Raw genomic sequence first — 21,401 nt, forward strand, 5'->3', positions numbered from 1 at the left:
AATAGCATAACTGACAGAAGGACAGACATACACAACTCCTTATAGAGTAGCTTCGCTACTATATGAAACAACTAGCTTTGAAAATAAAAAAAATAAAAAAAATTGGATGGGGATTATTTTTGACCATGTGTGATTTCTTTGGGGAGGCTGATGGTACCCAGCCCCCAAATAGTTATAAACCTTCCTTGGACTTATGAGAAGCTACACTGTAAGGGAGAATCATTTCGGTTCAGTGGTAAGCGAGATCCTTCCTGTTACTTTATTTAAAGGATAAACTATGTAAAATATCCTTATTATTTTAGTTAGAGGAAGGTTTAGTTGATATAAATTGGAAGAATATTATACCCCAGGAGTGTTTAGATCAATACAAGTTTCAAGTTTTCATAGAAGGTGAGAAAAAAGATAATTTCAGGTTTTTAAAAGCTTTCCAGTATGGCTTCGAAACCGAGTAATATCCGCTGGATTAGAAATGATTTTCAGTCAGACTGAAAAATCATGTATAGCATCGTATTACAGACAATTTTCCATGAATATCAAAATAAAAATCATAAAATTGAAACTAGTTTTATATGCTTGGGCCTTCATAATTTTTCATTTTAATATCCGTGGAAAGCTGTTTATAATACGATGCAATAAATAACTTTTAAAAATATGAACCTGTAAAACGTGTTGCATAAAGCTTTGCGAGCAGCATTGTGTTATATAGTTAATATATATAAAACTTAAAGACAAAAGTAAAGATAAATCTAAACTTTATCATAAACATGAAGCTTTAAGCCCAAACTATTTATTTGTAATAACCGTCTGGTTTGCAGTCGGACAGCATAACCAATAACAGGGGCGTCCAAGCTTTTTTATATGGGGGGGGGGGGGGGTAATCTATGACCAATAATCTTATAGAAACACCCGAATATTAGAATTCATCATTATTCTTTAGAAATTAAGATGTTTAAATAACTAGAAATTTTGTTCTATTTATACACTAGGTGTTTTATAGGCCATACTAGAATAAGGTGTAAAATCCAGGGAGGGAAAGTGACATTGGGCTGTTTATTACACTAGTCTACATTTCTAGGTTAAATTTTTATTATTCGTTAGCTTAACAACTTTGGGAACTTTTAATGAATTTTGATCGGTTGATTCATTAAGATGAGTGTTCATACGATTATAATCTACAGAAGGGATAGCTCTGTTTATCATCATTGGAGATATACATAAATTTATTGGCCAATGTCTTATCCCTTTAGATCCCTGGTAAAATCTGTCTGAAAGGTGCAATAAAATACTGCACTAAAACTTAAACCAGGGTGCATGGGTGTTGTTATAATCTATCAAACAATTTAAATTTAGCAAAATTTAATTTTTATTGCAAGTATTTGTTTTAGTAATATTTCATTTCCTTACTCTTCGGGTATTTTTTTTGGAAGGGAAGAGGGGTGAGGGGAGGTAAGCCCGAGGAGGGGTATGTTTAATGTTTATCTAATACGAATCTTAGTTTAAAAAATTGTACCTTGTTTTTTCAACTTAACTTTAACAATAGTTATCTAAAATTTGAACACTTTCTTAATTATTACAATTATCACCTTAAAATAATTATTTATCGCATCGTACTATTTACATATTTCCGGAGATATAAAAATGTTCCGAAAACACGGGCTAAAAAACTGGTTTTAATATTATGATTGTAAATTTTTATATTCATAGAAAACTGGACATAATTCGATGGTATACATAATTTTTCAGTATGTCTGAGAACCGGTTCTAATCCACCGGATATTAATCGGATTCGAATGATTTCTTGTTTGCTGTTTAAAAATAAAATATGTTTGTAGTTGTGTATTGACACCCCAACTGCATGTAATCAACATAAATCTGTCAATAGTAAAAAAAAGTTTAACCATGGAGATTTAAGATGTTGGCTTGTTTTTTTTTCAACCCTTCCAAAAATGTTTGATTCAAATTCAAAAGAACAATAGACTATAATACGGTAACTTTATATTTGTGTGTAGAAACTTTAGAATAAGTAACTACATTATAGAGAGACTAAGATTCAGAAATGGTTATCGCTCTTATTTTTATAAATGGTTATATATTTTTGTAACCATTTTATTTTGATATGAGAATGGTAACTTCCCACAAAATAGTTATAAATCTTATTAGGACCTATGAAAAGCTATACTATAAAGGAGAATAATATCAATTCAGCGGTTAGAGAGATCCTTCGGTACACACAGACACACATTATGACTTTTATGGGTACACCGACAAACGTCCTACTGCGACAAACCTCCTAAACGACAAACCTCCTAAACGACAAACGTCCTAATGCGACATTTCCTAAGTAAACCTCCTAAATTTAAAAAAAAAAATCTTCCAAATTTGATTTAGAAATGTTCTAAAATAAGAGGAAATATATATTTTTTTAATTAAAAAAAATAAAGGTCTATTTTTGTAATGCACGGTTGTATCGGGTTTACCATAATAACAAACACAGACTTTGGGAAAATTATCGGACAGATTTTTAAAATTTAGCCTATGGTTAAAGTTATCAAAAAATTAAATTTCAGTTTAAAAACATTTTCCTGTGTTTTATCGCCATTTTGAATTTTATATTGTTAAATACTTTTACAATGAGAGGATTTTGTCCTTAAATTTTATTTCATAATTTTTAAAAATTTTAGGACGTTTTACTAAAGAAATGTCGCATTAGGACGTTTGTCGCATTATGAGGTTTAGGACTTTTGTCGTATTAGGGTGTTTGTCGCATTATGAGGTTTAGGACTTTTGTCGCATTAGGACGTTTGTCACAGTAGGAGGTTTGTCGGTGTACACTTTTATGTAATTTTTAGCCTTCGTTCTACTAGTTATATTGTACTTGTTTTTAAAATCCAAGCTCCTAATTGATGCTTTTAATTGGGTAATCTGTATTCTTAATTTAACCAATAATAGCAGTAAAAACACCCTAAATTAGTTCAATTTATCCATCAGATATGCTATACATTTTTACAGATTGCATTGTTGTTAGAAAGTGCATCTATGATATTTAGGAGGTTAGGTTAAATTTTATGATAGCAGTTACATGTGGCAATGCCCCTAGAGGCTTCAAAATTACGCATATACCAAAATAATTCAAATACAGAATGTTTTTGGGATAAAATTACACTTTAAGGTGTAATTATGTTTTGTTATTATGCCTAATTGCTCTTGGAATGAATATACCTTAGATGAAGTCAATTGGATATTTGTAATCTATAATACAAAGTAGAACGATGTCTGTCTGTTTGTTTGTCTGTCTGTGTGTCTTTCTGTTTGTTTGTAGTGAAGGATCTCGCTAACCGCTGAACCGATCGGGTTCTCCTTTACAGGGTAGCTTCTCATAGGTCCCGGGAAGGTTTATAACTATTTTGGGGGATATATGAATATATTGCTAATAAAAATGAATTATAGGTATAGTGGAATAATTAAATAAATTCGATTGATGTAGTGCCATTGCGTTGTACTCAGGGACATACGGACAGATTTAAAGTATCTTCAGGAGAAATCGCCCCTAGAAAAAAATTTCCCCTCCCGAAAAAGAGACTCCAACGAAACATAAACCAATTATTTCTGTAATTAGATATTTAAAAAATAACATTCAAAGTGTCACTAGAGGCCTCTAGGGGCGTAGCCGCTAGTAACAAATAAAATCTTATAAGAGTTAAAAAATAATATTCTTAAAATGGATATACTGATTTTCTGGAATTGATAATAGAGTTTCTCGTATTCATTCGAATCCGGTGGATAGGAACCGGTTCTCATCCATACGAAAAAAACTATTTCTAGCATCGTATTTTATCCAGTTTTCTACGAATATAGAAATATACAATCATAAGATTAAAACTATTTTTTTAGCCCCGAGGTGCCGAAGGCACCAGCTAAAAAACTGGTTTTAATCTTATAATTGTACATTCTATATCCGCGGAAAGCTTTTTATAATACGATGCGAGAAATAACTATTCTAAATTTTACCTAACTGTTATAGTAATCATCATGCCAAGTTCATTGTCGATTGGACAATTTTAAAAAAAATTAATAAAAGCAATTCGTTACGAACAGACCGAACAACCTAAATGTAAAAAGCTTCGCTTTTTAAAAACTGTACGTCATCTAAAACTTTGCCTAATTAGTGATTAATTGTTTTGAAAAAGGATATGTTTGGTATTAGGTTATTAGATTTAGCATGTAGTTGCATATTATACATTTAAACAAGGACAATTGTATGTCCATAAGTAGAGTGGTAATAAAAAGTATAAACTTACTTTGTAGAAAGACAAAACTGTATACTTTAATACAGAAAAAGTTAATAAAGGGTAAATAAAAGTAATGTTAAAGTAAAGCTAAGCTTCTATATTTCTATTATATAAAGTAGTATACTTTTTTGTTTGTAGGAAGGGATCTCGCTAACCGCTGAACCAATGTGGTCCTCCTTTATATGGAAGCTTCTTATAGGTCCCTAGATGGCCTTAGCCTATTACATTTTTATAAAGTTCAGGTTTTAGGCTATTTTTATGCCCTCCAAATTCCTTCCAATATAGAGCCTCTAGATGCTAGGGGAGGAGTCGCTAGTAGATATACACTATCATGATGCATTATCTGTATACTAGATGCTACGCCCTAGAAGACTAGCACTTTGAAATATTTTATTTATGCTAGTGAACATTCTATCGGCAGCACTTAGAAATATATTTGGGGTATTTCTTTTTTTTTGAGTGATATGTATTTGGAGGGTGGTGGTACTACAATCCCCCAAAATATTTAAAAACCTTTCCAGGACAGTAAAGGAGAACCGTATCAGCGTGATCTTTTCACATAGATCCTATTACTTGCATGTGTGTTGGTATGTCGACGAACCCCAATCTGTCCTACTTTGAGAAAGACGATTCCAGTGACGTCATATACGTTTCGGGAAAGAAAAAGGAAAGAGGGTGAAGAAAATCTCTTCAAAAGAGATGGGAGAAAGGGGAAGAGATTTTCTTCCCCCCTTCCCTAAACGTATATGACGTCACTGGAATCGTCTTTCTCAGAGTAGGACAGATTGGGGTTCGTCTGGTATGTCGCATAGTTTATAAAAATGAATGGGATGAGTGAGAGTAAGTCTTATTTATTTTCATTCGTACATACCTTTGTTATAAAATAGTTGTGCTGTTAAAAAACAAAACAAATTAAATTGCAGTTTTTCATATTTTGAAAATTCCGAGGAAGGGATAATTTCACGAAAGAAAATATTCGGCAATTATTTATTAGTAGTTGCTGCCCATACAGGATTCCAGGGACACTAGAGGCAAGGGGGGAAAGAAAAGTCCACCCTCCAATTTCAATTTTAGTTTTAAATGAAAAGTAATAGTTATTTCTCGTATCGTCTTATAAACAGTTTACCGCGGATATAGAATGTACAATTGTACATTTTTTCATTCGTAGAAAGCTGGATATAATACGATGCTAGACATAGTTTTTTCGTATGAATGAGAACCGGCTCCTTTCCACTGGATTCGAATGAATACGAGAAATAAAATTAGTATTAAACATTTCCTGGACCTTGAAGAAGCTGCACTGTAAAGGGGACCCATATATGTTCAGCGGTTAAAGGAATAATCATAATTTTTTACGTCATAAACTAAATTAACCACAAAAGCTTTTAATATACTACAGAAATGTGTATTCAAAATATCTATTTATTCAGCAAAATTAACATAACTATAAAAGTGTGAATTTTAATTTTTTTCCACAAATGCAGAGCCAAAATGGCCATATTCTTCAAATGCCTTTAAAAATAAGTAAACTATTTATTTTGTCCAGCCTATTTATATATGAATGCCTGAATAAAATATATAAGAATAGCGGCTACAGCCCCTAGAAGCCTCTAGAGGCACATAAGGTGGGGGAGGGGTAGGTCAAACTCCAAATTTTCAATTTATGTTTTAAAGAAAAAGTATTTAAAAATTGTGGGGGTAATTTTGTTCTTTGGGTGATTTTCCTATGGAGGGCGGACCTACTCTCCCCCAAAGTAGTTAAAAACCCTTACTGGCCCAATATGAAGCTTAACTGTAAAAGAGAACCATGTCAGTTCAGCGGTTGTCGAGATCCTTCGTTACAGACAAAAAAAACTTACTACTTTATATTATAGGACTAGCGGCTTCGCCCCTAGCCTCTAGGGGCTTTGCTCCAAGAGATAAAAAAAGAAGGACCAAGGAAATCTCCTGCAAAAAAAAGGACCAAGGATATCTCCTACAGAAAAAAAAAAAAAATTGGGAGGGGGAAGGATTTTTTAGTTTTTTGGGGGGGGGGTTGGGGGTGTCCCACCCCCCAGGAAAATAGCTTAAAACCATCACAGGATCAGTAGGTATAATCCCTGAAAAGTATAGCCCAATCGGTTCAGCGGTTACTGAGATCTTAAGCTTTAGACGGACAGACAGACAGACAAACGGACAGACGGACAGACATCGTTCTACTTTGTATTATAGATAGAAGAAAATTATGTTCTAGTTTTTTTTTATCACAGAACTTAATATATAAAATCCGTAGATTTTTTTGTTTGGAATAACACTTCAACAGAATATGACACAAGATTATGTTGGGGTGGGGGGGGGGGGGGGAGTCACTCGTCATTTTGTGTAATTATACCATTGTATCTTTTTATAATGTGCTTTCAGCGCATCAGAGAGAAAGGGGACCTTGGTCTATAAAATTTTCTGCTATCCAATTTTAGAAACACATTCTCTCAATAGTTTGCTTATAAACTTTTTGATTAATCTCGATAAAAAATTCTCTACTTCTAATTTATATCTACAGAAGGAGCAATTCTATAACTGTTAAAATTATTATGGCACGTTGTAAATTAGTTTATCGTACATTACCTAATCCCAAAGATCCCTGTAAGTTTCACTATTATTTAGATTTCCTAGTTTTCATACAATATGCATATGCAAATAAACAAGGATGACAACATTCATGATAGTAAAAATCTACAAATAAATAGAGGTGCATGATTAATCTTGTATTGGAATTGTTTTTAGCATAAGGTTAATTAAGTTCAGGGGTGTGCAGGAGTTGATATTTAAAAAAAAATTTAGAAACCCTATTCGTCTGATTTTTTAATAATGATTCCTATTACAACAAGTATTATTGTTAAAAGCGAAGCATCTCTATAATCAATTCCTAAAAATATAAGTATGATCTTAAACAGTATCCTCTATTTAAGCAGTTTTACAACAAAGTTACTTACAATTTTGTTCAGACTTTTACATTTTTATACTGCTTATTCAGTTCTGACAATGTACAAGTAATGATATTCGTTTGTCCTACTGTTTAGGATCTTCGATTTTATTGATGTTGTCATCCTTCTTTTATAATATTCTATTGACAATTTATTTACATAATTTATTTTTGTATGTAATGTATGTGTGTGTGTGCAATGATATATTGGACTTTTACCATTCTACTTCTAGGAGTGAAGTTCTTTTAAAACTTACTTTGTCTGTATGTCCAGTGTCCATATCAGCTCTGAAATTTCTATATAGATATTTGACAAATATTTTTTGTACAGATTTTGTTGACCAATAAGCATCTACTCTATAAGTCAGTTGGTCAATCTATCTGTTAATGTTATGTAGGAGATATACATTTTCACTAATACTAACTATATATCTTAAACAGTAGACATAGAGTCTCGGATAGACGAATGGACGGACAAACAGACAGACAAAATGCCAAACTCTTCTTTTTATCTTAAGTATATATTTATTGTGTGCTGACTATGAACAAAATTATATTTTTTTCTTTTTAGGAGGATTTTATAGAGAAGGCCGTGGGGAGAATGTAGAAATTAACATTGAAAAATGCCAGGGACATTTTTACTTTATAAAATACCAGCGGCTACGCCCCTAGAAGCCTCTAGGGGCACTTAAAATAGGAGGGGGAAAAGTCGACCTCATCCCATTTTAAATTTGAGTTTAGAATAGTAAGTAAAAAAAATTGGGTGGGAGTGGGGTCAACACACCCTCCCCAAAAATAGTTTAAAACCTTTCCAGGACCTATAAGAATCTTCACTGAAAGGAGAACAATATCGGTTCAGCGGTTAGCGAGATCCTTCGAAACAGACAAAAAACGCTTACTACTTTATATAATAGGATAATTTTTAATTGATTGAAAAAGATCTTTGTATGTATTCTTTTCAATACTTTAGAAAAATGATGTTTTAGCATTGCCATTGTCATTGTACATTACGTTTAGAGGGTAAGTTGTCTTGCAGGTGTTACTTTAATATTCTTATTCGTTGTTTAAGTAACATTATCAAATATTTCAATTGATAACATAGAAATAACAATAGTTGGGTATACATATATAGATTAGCTTCATTATAAAAAAATCATTCTTTTAAAGAATGTTTTCGGGGTCAAAATTTTTTTTTTGAGAGAGATTCTCAAAAGAAGGTCCAGAAACAGTTATCTTTTACTTTTAGGAAAAGTAATTATGATGTCTGCTAAAGTACGCAAACATCAAATAGACTTGAAATAATATCAGAATAATGATGACACACAAAATTACCACATCTGTAAATTAAAACTAGCGGTTGAAACGATTGAACACTCAACACCAACCAATAAAAATTCAGCAAAAGTCCCCAAAGTTGTAAAACCATGAATAAGAAAACATTATCATAAAACTTTGGGGGCTAGTGTAATAAACAGACCATCGTCCTCTTTCTCTCTCTGATTAATTTATCTGTCATAATTTCCACGAAGTTTCTATATCCAATTTTGAACAGTACAGAAGTGTCTGTCTGTGTGTGTGTACCGAAAGATCTCGCTAACAAATGAACAGGTTAGGTTCTTATAGGTCCAGTGAAGGTTTATAGATAACTTGGAAGAGGTTAACTCCATATTTGGTAGACAGCTGATCTTAACATAGATTGAAAAGAAAACATTTACGTGCCCCTAAAGGCCTCTAGGGGGTGTAGCCGCTAGTAAAGAGTAAAAATGTAAAATTGTAGACCAAAAGTGTAAATTTGATATTAACAAATTCTGAAAGCGGAGAAACCTACGACCACACCTTTGATGTCCAGGCATATACACCAGCAACATTTATCCAGGTATTCCAAATAAGTTCCCAGTTAAGCCCTCAAACCACACCCACTTATTTTTTTAATAAGTTGAAAATAAGGGGGAGTTGGGTAGCTTTTAGTTTATTTCTCTATTGATTTATGTCAGACTAAGTTATGATTTATTGACGAACCCCACGCTGAGTTATGACACTGCAGGTAAATTCCCCCACAGGGTTAGGGTTACCAACAGGGCAAATAAGTGACTTTGCGGTTTTAGCAAATATTCAATTTTAAAAAATCCTCGAAAATGTGATAAATTTATTTTTTAGAATCCAATATTTCATACTGAACATGCCAAAACAAGAAAATCTATCCTCAATGTTGGAAGGTAGTGTTTATATAAAAAAGATAAGTAAGTTAATAAGTAGCGGAGTTAAAAGTACATTAAGAGTTTGTGGCATTATATTTTAGATTTAAGGCGTTTAAAGCTTTTTTGGGGGGTTGGGTGAAAAAAGTGAAGAAAAAGGGTAACCATTCAAGGGAAGTCTTTGTGTAGATTAACCCAAACCCCTTCTCCAAAAAAAGTTTTATTTCTATTTTTTAACTGTTACTGTAAAGGCAAGCTTGATTAGAACAGTAGACTGTTTAACAGTTATGCTAAAAATTTCTTTAATAAAAAGTTATACATGACAAAGAACAAAGAAGACCAAACAGTTTTTATAATAGCTTTGCTTTGGATTGGATCAATTTGAATCTTTTATTTCTTTCTGTTTTCAGTGCTTCATTGAGGGGAGAATTCAATGAAGTATTCGAGGTATAAAGAATTTTTTTTCATTAGCAAACTTACTCAACAATTCTTTATTCTAATTGTCGGTCAGAAGTCAACTTGTTACGTCATAATGATACTTAAATACACAGCAAACATGCAATATGTGTTCAAAAAAGGGTCTTTAAGGGTAAGATTATGAATTGATTTTGACCCCCAATTATGATAAACCGTTTCTGCAGATTAGAAATTATTGGTGAAAAAGTTTGGACTCAAGAAATAAAATTGAAAAAGTTTTACGTCTCCATACTTATTAGTTTCTTGATTTTCGTAAATAATAAACTACATAGATTAACAAAATTTAATACTCATTTACATTCTTGTTTAATTCAAAACAAATATGTATTAATATTACACTTCAAAATAATACAGTTCTATTTTCAAAAGCGAGGCTTTTCTATAATTAGGGTCGGACCGTCGGTCCGTTTGTCCGTAATGGTTAGCTCTTTTCGTAAATTTAAACATGTCCCATCGATTCCAAACTTTGCATGATGACTCTGAAAACAGTTAGGTACGATGCAGAAGGCGTAGTAACTTTATGATCTGATATATAATATAATATTATTTACAAGGAATCTCAAAAATAAAATCCTAAAAATGAAAGCATGACGTTTTACTGTATCCTGTATTTATGAAATTTTGCAACAATTTAATGTACATGTTTAGACTTACAAATTAATGTCATTGTCGTTTGTCCTTCCTTTCTGATTTTAGAGCTTCGCTTTTATGGATGTTGTCATCCATGTTTACTTTAGGATCCTGAGTGTATAAAACTGAACTCTGTTGAATTACACCACAATCTAAAATCAGGTAATAATATAGATTTCATAACCGTTGTTATCAAGTCCTAATTGCAAAATTTTGAAATGATCATTTTCTGGCGCTTAAAGTAGCTTGTTGAGCTAGGAAACTCCCTTCCCTATTTTTTATATAAACAAGTTGTCTCAATAAGGGCCGGGAGGAAGTAGTTTTTCGTTTATTAATTACTGTAGGTCAGGCTAGGTTATGTTGTATTGTGTACTAGGCAGCCCGGAAGGGTCAGGGCACCCTAGATATATACAAAATAAGAGAGAGGGGTATCAGTGATCAACAAACACTTTGTGTGAAGGCACCAATTTACTAAGATTACTTAACATAAGTTTGAAAAAAAATTATTTCTTTTAATTTAGGAGAATCATATTTTGTTGATGAATTGATAGCTCCGGACAAAATATTGTTTGATTTCTCGCTACCCAACTTTTGTGAAGCTACTAGTTTCACCCTTGTTGCTAAAGGTAAATAATTTTTTTTATTTAATTTCGTAGAATATGTATTTACATTATATGGTTAGCTCAACAAGCAAAATAAATCAAAAATAATATTTGGGGGCAGATAAAAAGGTCGTCAAATTTACTATGTATTGTCCCTCAACAAAATCTGAAAAATGTCACTTAAGAAGGTGTTTAGAACTTCTTGCACGTATAGGTTTCGGAATTTTTTTCCCGAATTAATTTCGTTGTTGATATAAGCTGGGTTGTATTAGCCCCTTTCTTCACTAAAAATAAATCAAGGGGGTAATTTGCAACTCAAAAATTCAACTTAGAGTTGTTAAAGGAGGGGGGGTTGAATTATATCTCGTATATTTTTAATTTTAAGGGGTCATTTTAGGATCTTGGACAAAGTAGCTTCAGACAAAGTAGCTTCGGACAAAGTAGCTTCGGACAAAGTAGCTTCAGGACAAAGTAGCTTCCGGACAAAGTAGCTTCAGGACATTTACTTAAGAAAAGTAGCTTCCTTAGAAAAATAGTCTCCAATATGGCCGCAACGCTCGGCCCCCTGGCCTGCCTAGCCGCGGGCGATCGGCTCCCTAGCCTATAACCTAACCTAACCTAACCTATGTTAGCCTCAGAACATTTATTTAAGAAAAATATCATAAACTGATAATACATAGGTGGTTTAGAATTTCATGGATCTTGCAAAAAGTTGTTGATAGATTTTTACAATTTTAATAATGTTTTTACATTTTTTTGGTTAGGTTAGGTTAGGTTATAGGATAGGGGGCCGAGCGCCCGCGGCTAGGCAGGCCAGGGGGCCGAGCGCTGCGGCCATGACCTTTAATAATAGTGGAAGCTACTTTTCTTAAGTAAATGTCCTGAAGCTACTTTGTCCGGAAGCTACTTTGTCCTGAAGCTACTTTGTCCGAAGCTACTTTGTCCGAAGCTACTTTGTCCGAAGCTACTTTGTCCAAGATCCGTCATTTTATACCCCAGATATATACATAGACATTGTATGTACAATACATATATGTATAGTAAGTTATAATTATAGTTACAATTTTATTATAGATGATTTTGGAACGATTAAACATAATCTGGATGATTTCAATAGCTATAAACTAGAGGAAATAGAAGACCAAGGCTTAGAGCTCAGACCATATCCAGTACCAACTAATTTCAGGTAAATTTAGATCTCAGGAATGTCTACTTTCTGTAGAGGGGAATGGTAGAATTAATTATTCATAATGAATTGTCCCATAATATCTTGAAACTGCTGTATTTTTTCATTAACAAATGTTTCTTGTCATCTGTATGTTCCTACTTTTAAAATAGTTTTCCGATCGTTTGGATTTTTGCGTGCATTCGATACTTTATACATCGGATTTCGAATTTTTTACATAGGAAAGGGGTGACTGTATATCAATGGATATACCATAAACGTTAATATTATGTCAGGAGAAAAATTGTCATAAATTTAGGTTGCTAACATGGATATCATTTATTGGTAAGTTCGTTCATCCAGTATGAGGGGATGGGGTAAAGGTTGTGGATGGATGTGATCTTTATTTTAGCCAGCGAAAAGTTTTATTTATTAGAGTACATGATAATCTGGTTTAAGATCCAAGTAATATTAATTTATCTATTTGTACATCTGAAGTTTGAAAAAAAATTAATTATTGAAATTTTTAGTGGAACGACGACAACTAATTCTGTAAGAGTTGACTGGATACAACCACCTTGCATGGATACAATACAGGTATTATCTATTAATCTATAATTACCAGGGATCTAAAGGGATAAGACAACTAACTCTGTAAGAGTTGACTGGATACAACCCCCTTGCATGGATACAATACAGGTATTATCTATTAATCTATAATTACCAGGGATATAAAGGGATAAGACAACTAACTCTGTAAGAGTTGACTGGATACAACCACCTTGCATGGATACAATACAGGTATTATCTATTAATCTATAATTACCAGGGATATAAAGGGATAAGACAACTAACTCTGTAAGAGTTGACTGGATACAACCACCTTGCATGGATACAATACAGGTATTATCTATTAATCTATAATTACCAGGGATATAAAGGGATAAGACAACTAACTCTGTAAGAGTTGACTGGATACAACCACCTTGCATGGATACAATACAGGTATTATCTATTAATCTATAATTACCAGGGATATAAAGGGATAAGACAACTAACTCTGTAAGAGTTGACTGGATACAACCACCTTGCATGGATACAATACAGGTATTATCTATTAATCTATAATTACCAGGGATATAAAGGGATAAGACAACTAACTCTGTAAGAGTTGACTGGATACAACCACCTTGCATGGATACAATACAGGTATTATCTATTAATCTATAATTACCAGGGATATAAAGGGATAAGACAACTAACTCTGTAAGAGTTGACTGGATACAACCACCTTGCATGGATACAATACAGGTATTATCTATTAATCTATAATTACCAGGGATATAAAGGGATAAGACAACTAACTCTGTAAGAGTTGACTGGATACAACCACCTTGCATGGATACAATACAGGTATTATCTATTAATCTATAATTACCAGGGATATAAAGGGATAAGACAACTAACTCTGTAAGAGTTGACTGGATACAACCACCTTGCATGGATACAATACAGGTATTATCTATTAATCTATAATTACCAGGGATCTAAAGGGATAAGACAACTAACTATGTAAGAGTTGACTGGATACAACCCCCTTGCATGGATACAATACAGGTATTACCAATCAATCTAGAATTACCAGGGATATAAAGAAATAAGACAAGTAACTCTGTAAGAGTTGACTGGATACAACCACCATGCATGGATACAATACAGATATTGTCTACCAAACTAGAATTGCCAGGGTTATATAGGGATAAGACAATGGCCGATAAATTGATGTACATCCCCAATGATGATACACAAAATTTCCCCTTCTCCAGATTTCAACTAGTTGTTTGAACTTTTGGACAATGAACTAAATAAACAAACTAATCAATATTCAATGCAAGTCCCCAAAGTTAAACCATCCTAGAAGAGAACGTTATTATGAAACTTGTGGACTAGTAAAATAAACTACCCACCCCCCCCTGTATAGTTACAGTTTAACTGGCTTAATGGGGGGGGGGGGGTTAATTTTCATTGGGAGGTTGGAGATACCAGGGATAAGGGATGGGAAACGTAGGAAAATATTATTTCAGGCCAATTTCAAGCCAAAGGCCTAAAAAACCAGCTATAGGATGAAGCATTAGTTCATTATCAACGCTAATGAAATAGCTGTGTGTGTGTGTGTGTGTATGTGTAGCAAATAAAATTCAGGTAGCTAGTCTAAGGTAAAAATAGAACTTTTTGTTTTTATAAACCAATGGCTTTTGTTAAAATCACATTATGATGTTTTTTGTCTCCCAAATTTTTTTTGTCATTTACTCTAGTAATTTGAATTTTTCAGAAAGCTATCATTGGGTTTGCCAGACAGATTTTAGGATGTGCTGTTTGCATTTTCATTAAAGAGTAAAAAATTTATTTGAAAATATTATTTTATAGTTCATTGAGGTGTTTCAATCAATTCGGTATAAAGTTTTAAAATTCAAAATACAACATTTCATTTATAAACTACCAAATGAATAATTTGTAGCTACCCACTTTCCAAAAAATAATCCCTCTATTTGTGTTTTTTATATATGGTATTTTTTTAATGTAAAACTCTGGGCAGATTTAATAATGAAGCTGATGTGATCGAACACCTTTTTTTATTATTTCTTATTTCTATTTAGAAGCAGAATCTTTTCTTCAATTTCAGATGCCGCGTTTTTTATATTGGCATCCGCCAATTGCCTATTGGTTGATAAAAAACAGGCCGATCCTTATTGGTTAAGAGCAATAGCTCCTTGTGAGCGTCCGCCAGTGACGTAATTTAATTAAGTGGCAATATCCCTTTCGAATCTAGGCTAAGACCTAATAAATGGCCAGGTTTCCTATCCCTTATCCCTGGGAGATACCCTCCCCCAAAATAGTTATAAACCTTCCCCGAACCTATATGAATCTCCTCTGTAAAGGAGAACTATATCGGTTCAGAGGTTATTGAATCCTCGCTACAGACAAAAAATGCTTATTACTTAAGATAAGAGATCCTAAAGGCTAAAATTAAGCTGTTTCTGTGTGTCAAAGTTAGTTGAATATTTCTGTGTATAGTATTGTATTACAGACAATTTATTACAAATATTAAAATAAGAATCGTAAAATTAGTATAAGTTTTATTATTCAGGCCTTCGGGGGTAACAAAACTGGTTTTAATCTTTTAATTTTTAATCTCGATATCCGTGGAAAGCTGTCTTTAATACGATGCGATAAAAAAAACTATTTCAAAACTGGAAGAGCATCGCTGCTAAAAATGATTGAATTTTTAAAGAATTTATTTTTTTAGTTTGGCCGTGTGGACCAGACAATGTATTTCAATGAATCTTTCTATGGAGGCCATCCAGAAAACTGTTTTCAGAGCGATGGGTAATTTATGAAGCTCTTTATAGTGCCTATACAAAAAGACGTCTTATAAAAGCAATGACCAATGGTAGGCCAGTATACATTTTAATTAACCAATAGTAGGACAGTATGGTGTCATTTTGAAAGGCTCTATAGAAAGCTTCGTAATTCATTCTTATGCCAAAGTAACTGTTTTTGGACTAGGGAGGGGACAATGGACTGTAAAATATACTGGTCCCTAACGTTCTCTCATTCATTGGCTTTATTAAAGAGTTTTGGGATCTTTTAGAAGATCATGATTGATTTGCACAAACTAGCAGTGTCAAGACTTTTTCAGTAATAATTTTAATGTACAGAAGGGGATTCAAGGGTTTAGTTCCACCACTTCAATAGAATTGACAGATAGGTAGTAGTAAAAGTAGCGGGGAATGCCTTGGTCAAACTAATTATTATGCACTATTAGGACTTCCAGACAAAGGTTCGAGTAACCAAAGGGCTATATATACACATTATGAAAATTTAGGTTTATCAAGTAGCTGTACAAAGTATCTAGAAAATCAGCCTTGTGACGTCATAAAAATAAGGGATTATCCATCTCTTTTATAGGTTTTTTGGGAAAAGTCCCTTTCGTAACATCGCCCCATAAGTGGCGATTCGTCGTATTATTAAAATGGCTTTTTAAAGGTTATTTTAGGTTAAGTTAGGTTATATTGGGTTAGGTGATTGCCCCACAGGGTTAGGTAATTGTCCCCACAGGGTTAGAGGGTTAGAGCCCCCCGCAGGGGCTAGAAATAGGAGAAAAGCTACTGTGAAAAATACGAAGAATCGCCCCATAAGGTGCGATGTTACGAAAGGGACTATACCCGGTTTTTTTAATATCCCTTCATCTCCCTAATTTTTATGACGTCCCATAACTGATTTTTCAGACAACTTTGTCGTTCAGCTACTTTATCGAGAATTACCAATTAATTTAGGCTAGAGACACAAGATGGTCTGGGTACCGATGGTGGACCTAATTCACTAGTGATTGATGGATTGAAGGAGTGTAAGAATTATATCTTGGTCGCGCGCGCACTCAGGTCAGTATTGATTTATAAATATTAATTTTTGAAAGCGAAGCTTTTCTATAATTAGGGTCGGTCGGCCCGTCAGTCTGCAATGGTTAGCTCTTTTCATTTATTTAGGCATGTTAGAATTTTCCAAACTTTGCATGGTGATTCCTGTAGTAGTTAAGTAGGATTTAGAAAGCGTAGTAACTCTATAATCATTACCAGAATCTCTGTACGTCCATTTGATTTTCAATTTTTTTAAGTACAATGTTATAAGGGAAGCATCTCTATAATCAAGTACTAAAAATGTAAGTATGTATGTCCTTAAACATTATTCTGTTCTGGAAACATATTCTGATAATTCAGTTCTGACGCTCTACAAGTCATACAAACATTGAAATAAAAACACCCATAATATACTGACATGACACATTTACACTAGTTGTGATTTTGTCACTTGTTCTTTTGCAATATACCTACCAAAAAAAAACATAATGTGGAATCACGTAAAAGTTTGGAATATCCTTTTACCTAGATAAGTAAAATTTATATATTTTTTTGGAGTGATAGATCAACCCAGGAATAAGGTATAGCCAACAGGCAAAATAAATCTAAAATGATATTTTGGGGGGCAGTTAAAAGGTCGTAAATTCTTTAGCCCCCCAACGACTGCTGAAAATCACATATATATGTTTCGTGATTTTTTTTCTCGAATTAATAATAAGCTTAGATCAATCCATATCTGAAAAAAGATATACATAATGTTACTATGCATGTTATGGCCATAAAAGATTAAGATTTAATTAATAAATTTTTGTTATTTTAGTTCAGTAATGAAGTCTAAGAGCCACGAGGCCATAGCAGTCAGTGCTTTGGCATTTTCTACAGTTTTATCAGGTTGGACAATTTTTAAATGCATTGAGTGTTCTATAAATCTTTCTATCTGTTTGATTAATAAAAAATGTTTGCATTGATTTGTTTAGTTTTCTTGGTATTACCCTCTTAGAAATTTTTTTTTCAATATTGAAAATTTGAGTATCCCCCCCCCCCCCCCCCCGACAGCGAACTATGAACTCTTGCCGCAGCGCTCGGCTCCCTAGCCTGCCTAGCCGCAGAGCTCGGCCCCATTGCCTGCCTAGCCGCAGCGCTCGGCCTCTTACCTGCCTAGCCGCAGCGCAAAATTGAAAAAAATTGAAAAAAAATTTTCTAAGAGGATAACGCCGTTTTTTTCCTATGAATTGTTATTTTTATTATTTCTATAACAATCATTTTCCATTTTCTTGTTAATCTAAAAAGTCTATGTAGGAACACAGTAATAGTGTCTGACTGATTATGACGTAACAAAAAAAATTATCCAATGAGAGGCCGTTATTGACCAATGGTAAAATTTATAGTGGCCTCTCATTGGCTAATTTTTTTTTGTTACGTCATAATCAGTCAGACACTATTACTGTGTTCCTATGTAGTCTTGTAACCAAAATTTACAATCAAATTTGCGTACTTTTATCACATCATGGTTGGTTGCTCTAAACATTCTATGTTCAAACATGTCCACCAATAATTTCCATCTGCTTTTTTTATCATTATAAAGTTCGTACATAAATTTATTATCCATTGTCTTATCCCTTAATATCCCTGCATTTTTAGTACTTTAATTGTATCTTTGCTTAGATGAGAAGCTTGAGAATGATATAATATGGACTGTAATAGTTATGCCAAACACTCCTGAAATACATATCAAAGGAACTTTTACAGGGTAATAGTTATTTATCGCATCGTATCGCAGACAGCTTTCCGCGGATATTAAAAGGAAAAATTTAAAGATAAAAACAGGTTTTGTTAGTGCCGAGGAGCTGAAGGCAATAAAACTTGTATGAAGTTTATGATTTTTGTCTTAATATTTGTAGAAAATTGTCTGTAATAATACGATGCTACACATGATTTTTCAGTAGAGTCAGTTATAATCCAGCGGATATTAATCGGTTTCGAAGCCATACTGGAAATAGTTTCCTTTGGTTGCACTGCTACTCTATAACAAGGGATTGTTGGTATGGTCAAACGTTACTTCGTCACTCTGTTTGAATTTGGGCAGAATGACGGTGCTATAGCGGGTATGCCTTCCCAAGTATGAATTTTAATGATATTTTGCACACGAATTACTATTATAAAATGCAAAAAAATTTTATCTAAAAAATTACTCTTTTGATATTTAAAATTACGCAACGAATTCATTACATATGTGGTATCCGCCGAGGATCAATGGCAGACACCGGAGTTCAATTAGATTACGGCAGTGTGACAGACGTGGACACCTTACTATAGAGAAGCTACGCTTCTCTAGCTTTCACTAGATAATGATCAACATCTACTTTCAGTTGTCACTTTATTGAAGGGTTAAGAGATACTGCAGTTATATACAACAAACAATAATTACATGGATAGGAATAAATAATCATAACATAAAAGCATAAATAATACATATACAATGGTCAGTTTGGGCAATAATGATTCCCCCATCCCTGGAAAGGGTGGGGGAGAAATAAGAATACAGTTAACCATAATAAACATGACAGATTCAAATCATTAATTCTAAGCGTAGGGAGGGGGTCACTAGACCCCTTCCCCAGGACTCGGGGGAGGGCCATTGACCCTCCACCGAACCCCAGATCAGGGGTGCCATAGACATGGCTCACGGTTGCCGAATACCACAACTCTCCCCTCGGAAGGCTGGGAGATGGTTTCCCTACCAGACTTCCGACAGTGGTTGAGGCCTTCGGCCCGCTCCTTAGGGCTAAAAATATATACAAACGATAATGATTCAATGGAATCCTAGTGGTGAGTATCTTCTTAGGGTTGATGGGCTCCCAATGTGGGATAGAAGGCAGAGGCTGCCTTGGGTTGGATACGTTGGTCAGCGCCGGCAGGTATCAGGTTTGGTGGTGGCACATTTGTTGCTGGGACGGTCAGCAGTGGGACCTGCGGGTTGTTGTTGGCAGCGGCTGGGGCACTGGCTGCCAGGTTGAGTGTCTGAGCAGCGGCCTGTCCTCCTGAGGGGCCGCGGGGCCTGCCAGAAGGCGGTCCTGGTCTACCTGGGCGGTCATGCCCGCTGTCCGTTGATTTCATAGACACCATTTCCTCGGCTGCTTCCCTGCCGATGGGAATGGCATCCCAGTCCACTGAAAAGTCCCGGGACTTGGCATGGTTGAGCCTGGCTCTAGCCATCGCCTTCTTATACAAGGCTGGGTGGTACAGGAACACTTGTGATATCGCATTCCGGGCTGCCCGGACTCCTCCTTGTGCTGCTGCCAGAGAAATGATGGTGAGGTCCCCCAGCAGTTTGAGGATCAGCAGCAGCAAGCACAAGATGGCGGCGCCATCTCCCCACTCGTGGATGGCTTGTCTAAATCCTGCCCAGACATCCAGGGCTGCCTCTCCTTCCTCCGCCAGTCGGTCAATGTTGTAGGACACTATCCCATGGTCTCCTGTGGCCGAACAGCTGCCTTGCTGAACGCAGGAGCCATAGGATAGGCCGGTCAGCATGGCACTCTTGTATGCTGGGAACGCCAGCAGTTGTTGCCAGTCGTTCAACTCAGCCTGTGAATACAAACCACCTGAACTGAAGTCATCTAAGGGGTCTGTCAACAACTGCTTAGGCGTATCCAGCGGGGGTGGCCTTTTCTTGGGAGCAGGGGTTAACTCTATCCAGCCTTCCTCTGCGTGCACAGTCAGGGGGTAGGTGGAGGAACAGGGAATCTTGGTGGCGTGCTCACTGTATACCCGCGTCACGGCGTCTACAAAACCTGTGGGCTCCACTGGCACTTTGTCCCAACACTCCTTGTGTTCGCGGACAACATACTTGTGCCTTTGGCAGGTCAGCTGCAGCAGGATGTCTCCCCTCAGTACCGAGAACGTGCTCCCCTGGACACGCACCGGGTGGGCCGGATCTAGTTGCTGGAGCTTCCAGCAGTTGGCCGCTACTTCTTCTGCTGCAGTGCTCCTCATGCGGGTTTCCAGGGTGAATCCAATATAACCTGCATGGATCTGTGCTTGGAGGGGAACGTCAACATCCCTGGCCGACACTCGGGGCAGCGCAGCCGCGGCTGGGTCAGCTGCCACAAACAGCGCTGGATGGTTGGTGGCATGGGCCTCGAAGTCGCAGTTCACAATTGAGGTGGGGCTGGTCATGTTGATGAAAAACTGGGCCTGATGGTCAACCAGATATGCATCCCTCACCAGGCTGGGCTGGAGGCTGCGGATCAGCCTCAAGGGGCAATCTCTTCCCAGGTGGTCCCACACGTAGGTTGCTTCCCCAGTGATACAGGACAGCTCTGAATGGGGACAATCGAGGGTCAGGTGGTCAGACTGGGACTCCACCCGTCCATCCTCCACCACATAGGTCTCCTCCTTGACCAGCAGCCGCCGCTCCTGGAGCACTAATTCATTGCGGTAGAGCTGGCCCTCAAAGTGGACGTCCTCCCCCTCGCAACCCACCCCCTCGGGGCTGTTGACGAGGGCGCCCACTACATCAACGGTGAAGAACAGGGGGTGGTTCAGCTGGAACGTCAGTGGCTGGGTCTTGCCTGGCAACGTGTATACTCGGTTCCTGGCCAGGTCTCGGCACGCTTCTGGGTCTATCTTGGTTGGCCTCATGAGGGTGGGGACCGAGGTC

The 21,401-nt window shown here is 35.7% G+C and overlaps 1 protein-coding gene across 1 annotated transcript in view; it reads left to right on the forward strand.

Moving 5' to 3' along the window:
• The window catches only part of LOC145326518 (uncharacterized), a 42,185-nt gene that overhangs the window by 5,263 nt on the left and 15,521 nt on the right, over window positions 1-21,401 (forward strand). Inside the window, exons 4-16 of the mRNA XM_080169889.1 lie at window positions 303-390; window positions 7,823-7,879; window positions 9,027-9,127; window positions 9,409-9,467; window positions 9,857-9,893; window positions 10,661-10,715; window positions 11,075-11,179; window positions 12,230-12,341; window positions 12,851-12,917; window positions 15,628-15,707; window positions 16,658-16,762; window positions 17,559-17,629; window positions 18,404-18,488. Of these exons, the coding sequence (XP_080026015.1) occupies window positions 303-390; window positions 7,823-7,879; window positions 9,027-9,127; window positions 9,409-9,467; window positions 9,857-9,893; window positions 10,661-10,715; window positions 11,075-11,179; window positions 12,230-12,341; window positions 12,851-12,917; window positions 15,628-15,707; window positions 16,658-16,762; window positions 17,559-17,629; window positions 18,404-18,488 (1,022 nt within the window). The remainder of the gene's footprint in view (window positions 1-302; window positions 391-7,822; window positions 7,880-9,026; window positions 9,128-9,408; window positions 9,468-9,856; window positions 9,894-10,660; window positions 10,716-11,074; window positions 11,180-12,229; window positions 12,342-12,850; window positions 12,918-15,627; window positions 15,708-16,657; window positions 16,763-17,558; window positions 17,630-18,403; window positions 18,489-21,401) is intronic.

This window comes from Acartia tonsa, chromosome 8 (assembly GCF_053477335.1).
Source record: "Acartia tonsa isolate MP-2025a chromosome 8, ASM5347733v1, whole genome shotgun sequence".
In the NCBI taxonomy this organism is placed as follows: domain Eukaryota; kingdom Metazoa; phylum Arthropoda; class Copepoda; order Calanoida; family Acartiidae; genus Acartia; species Acartia tonsa.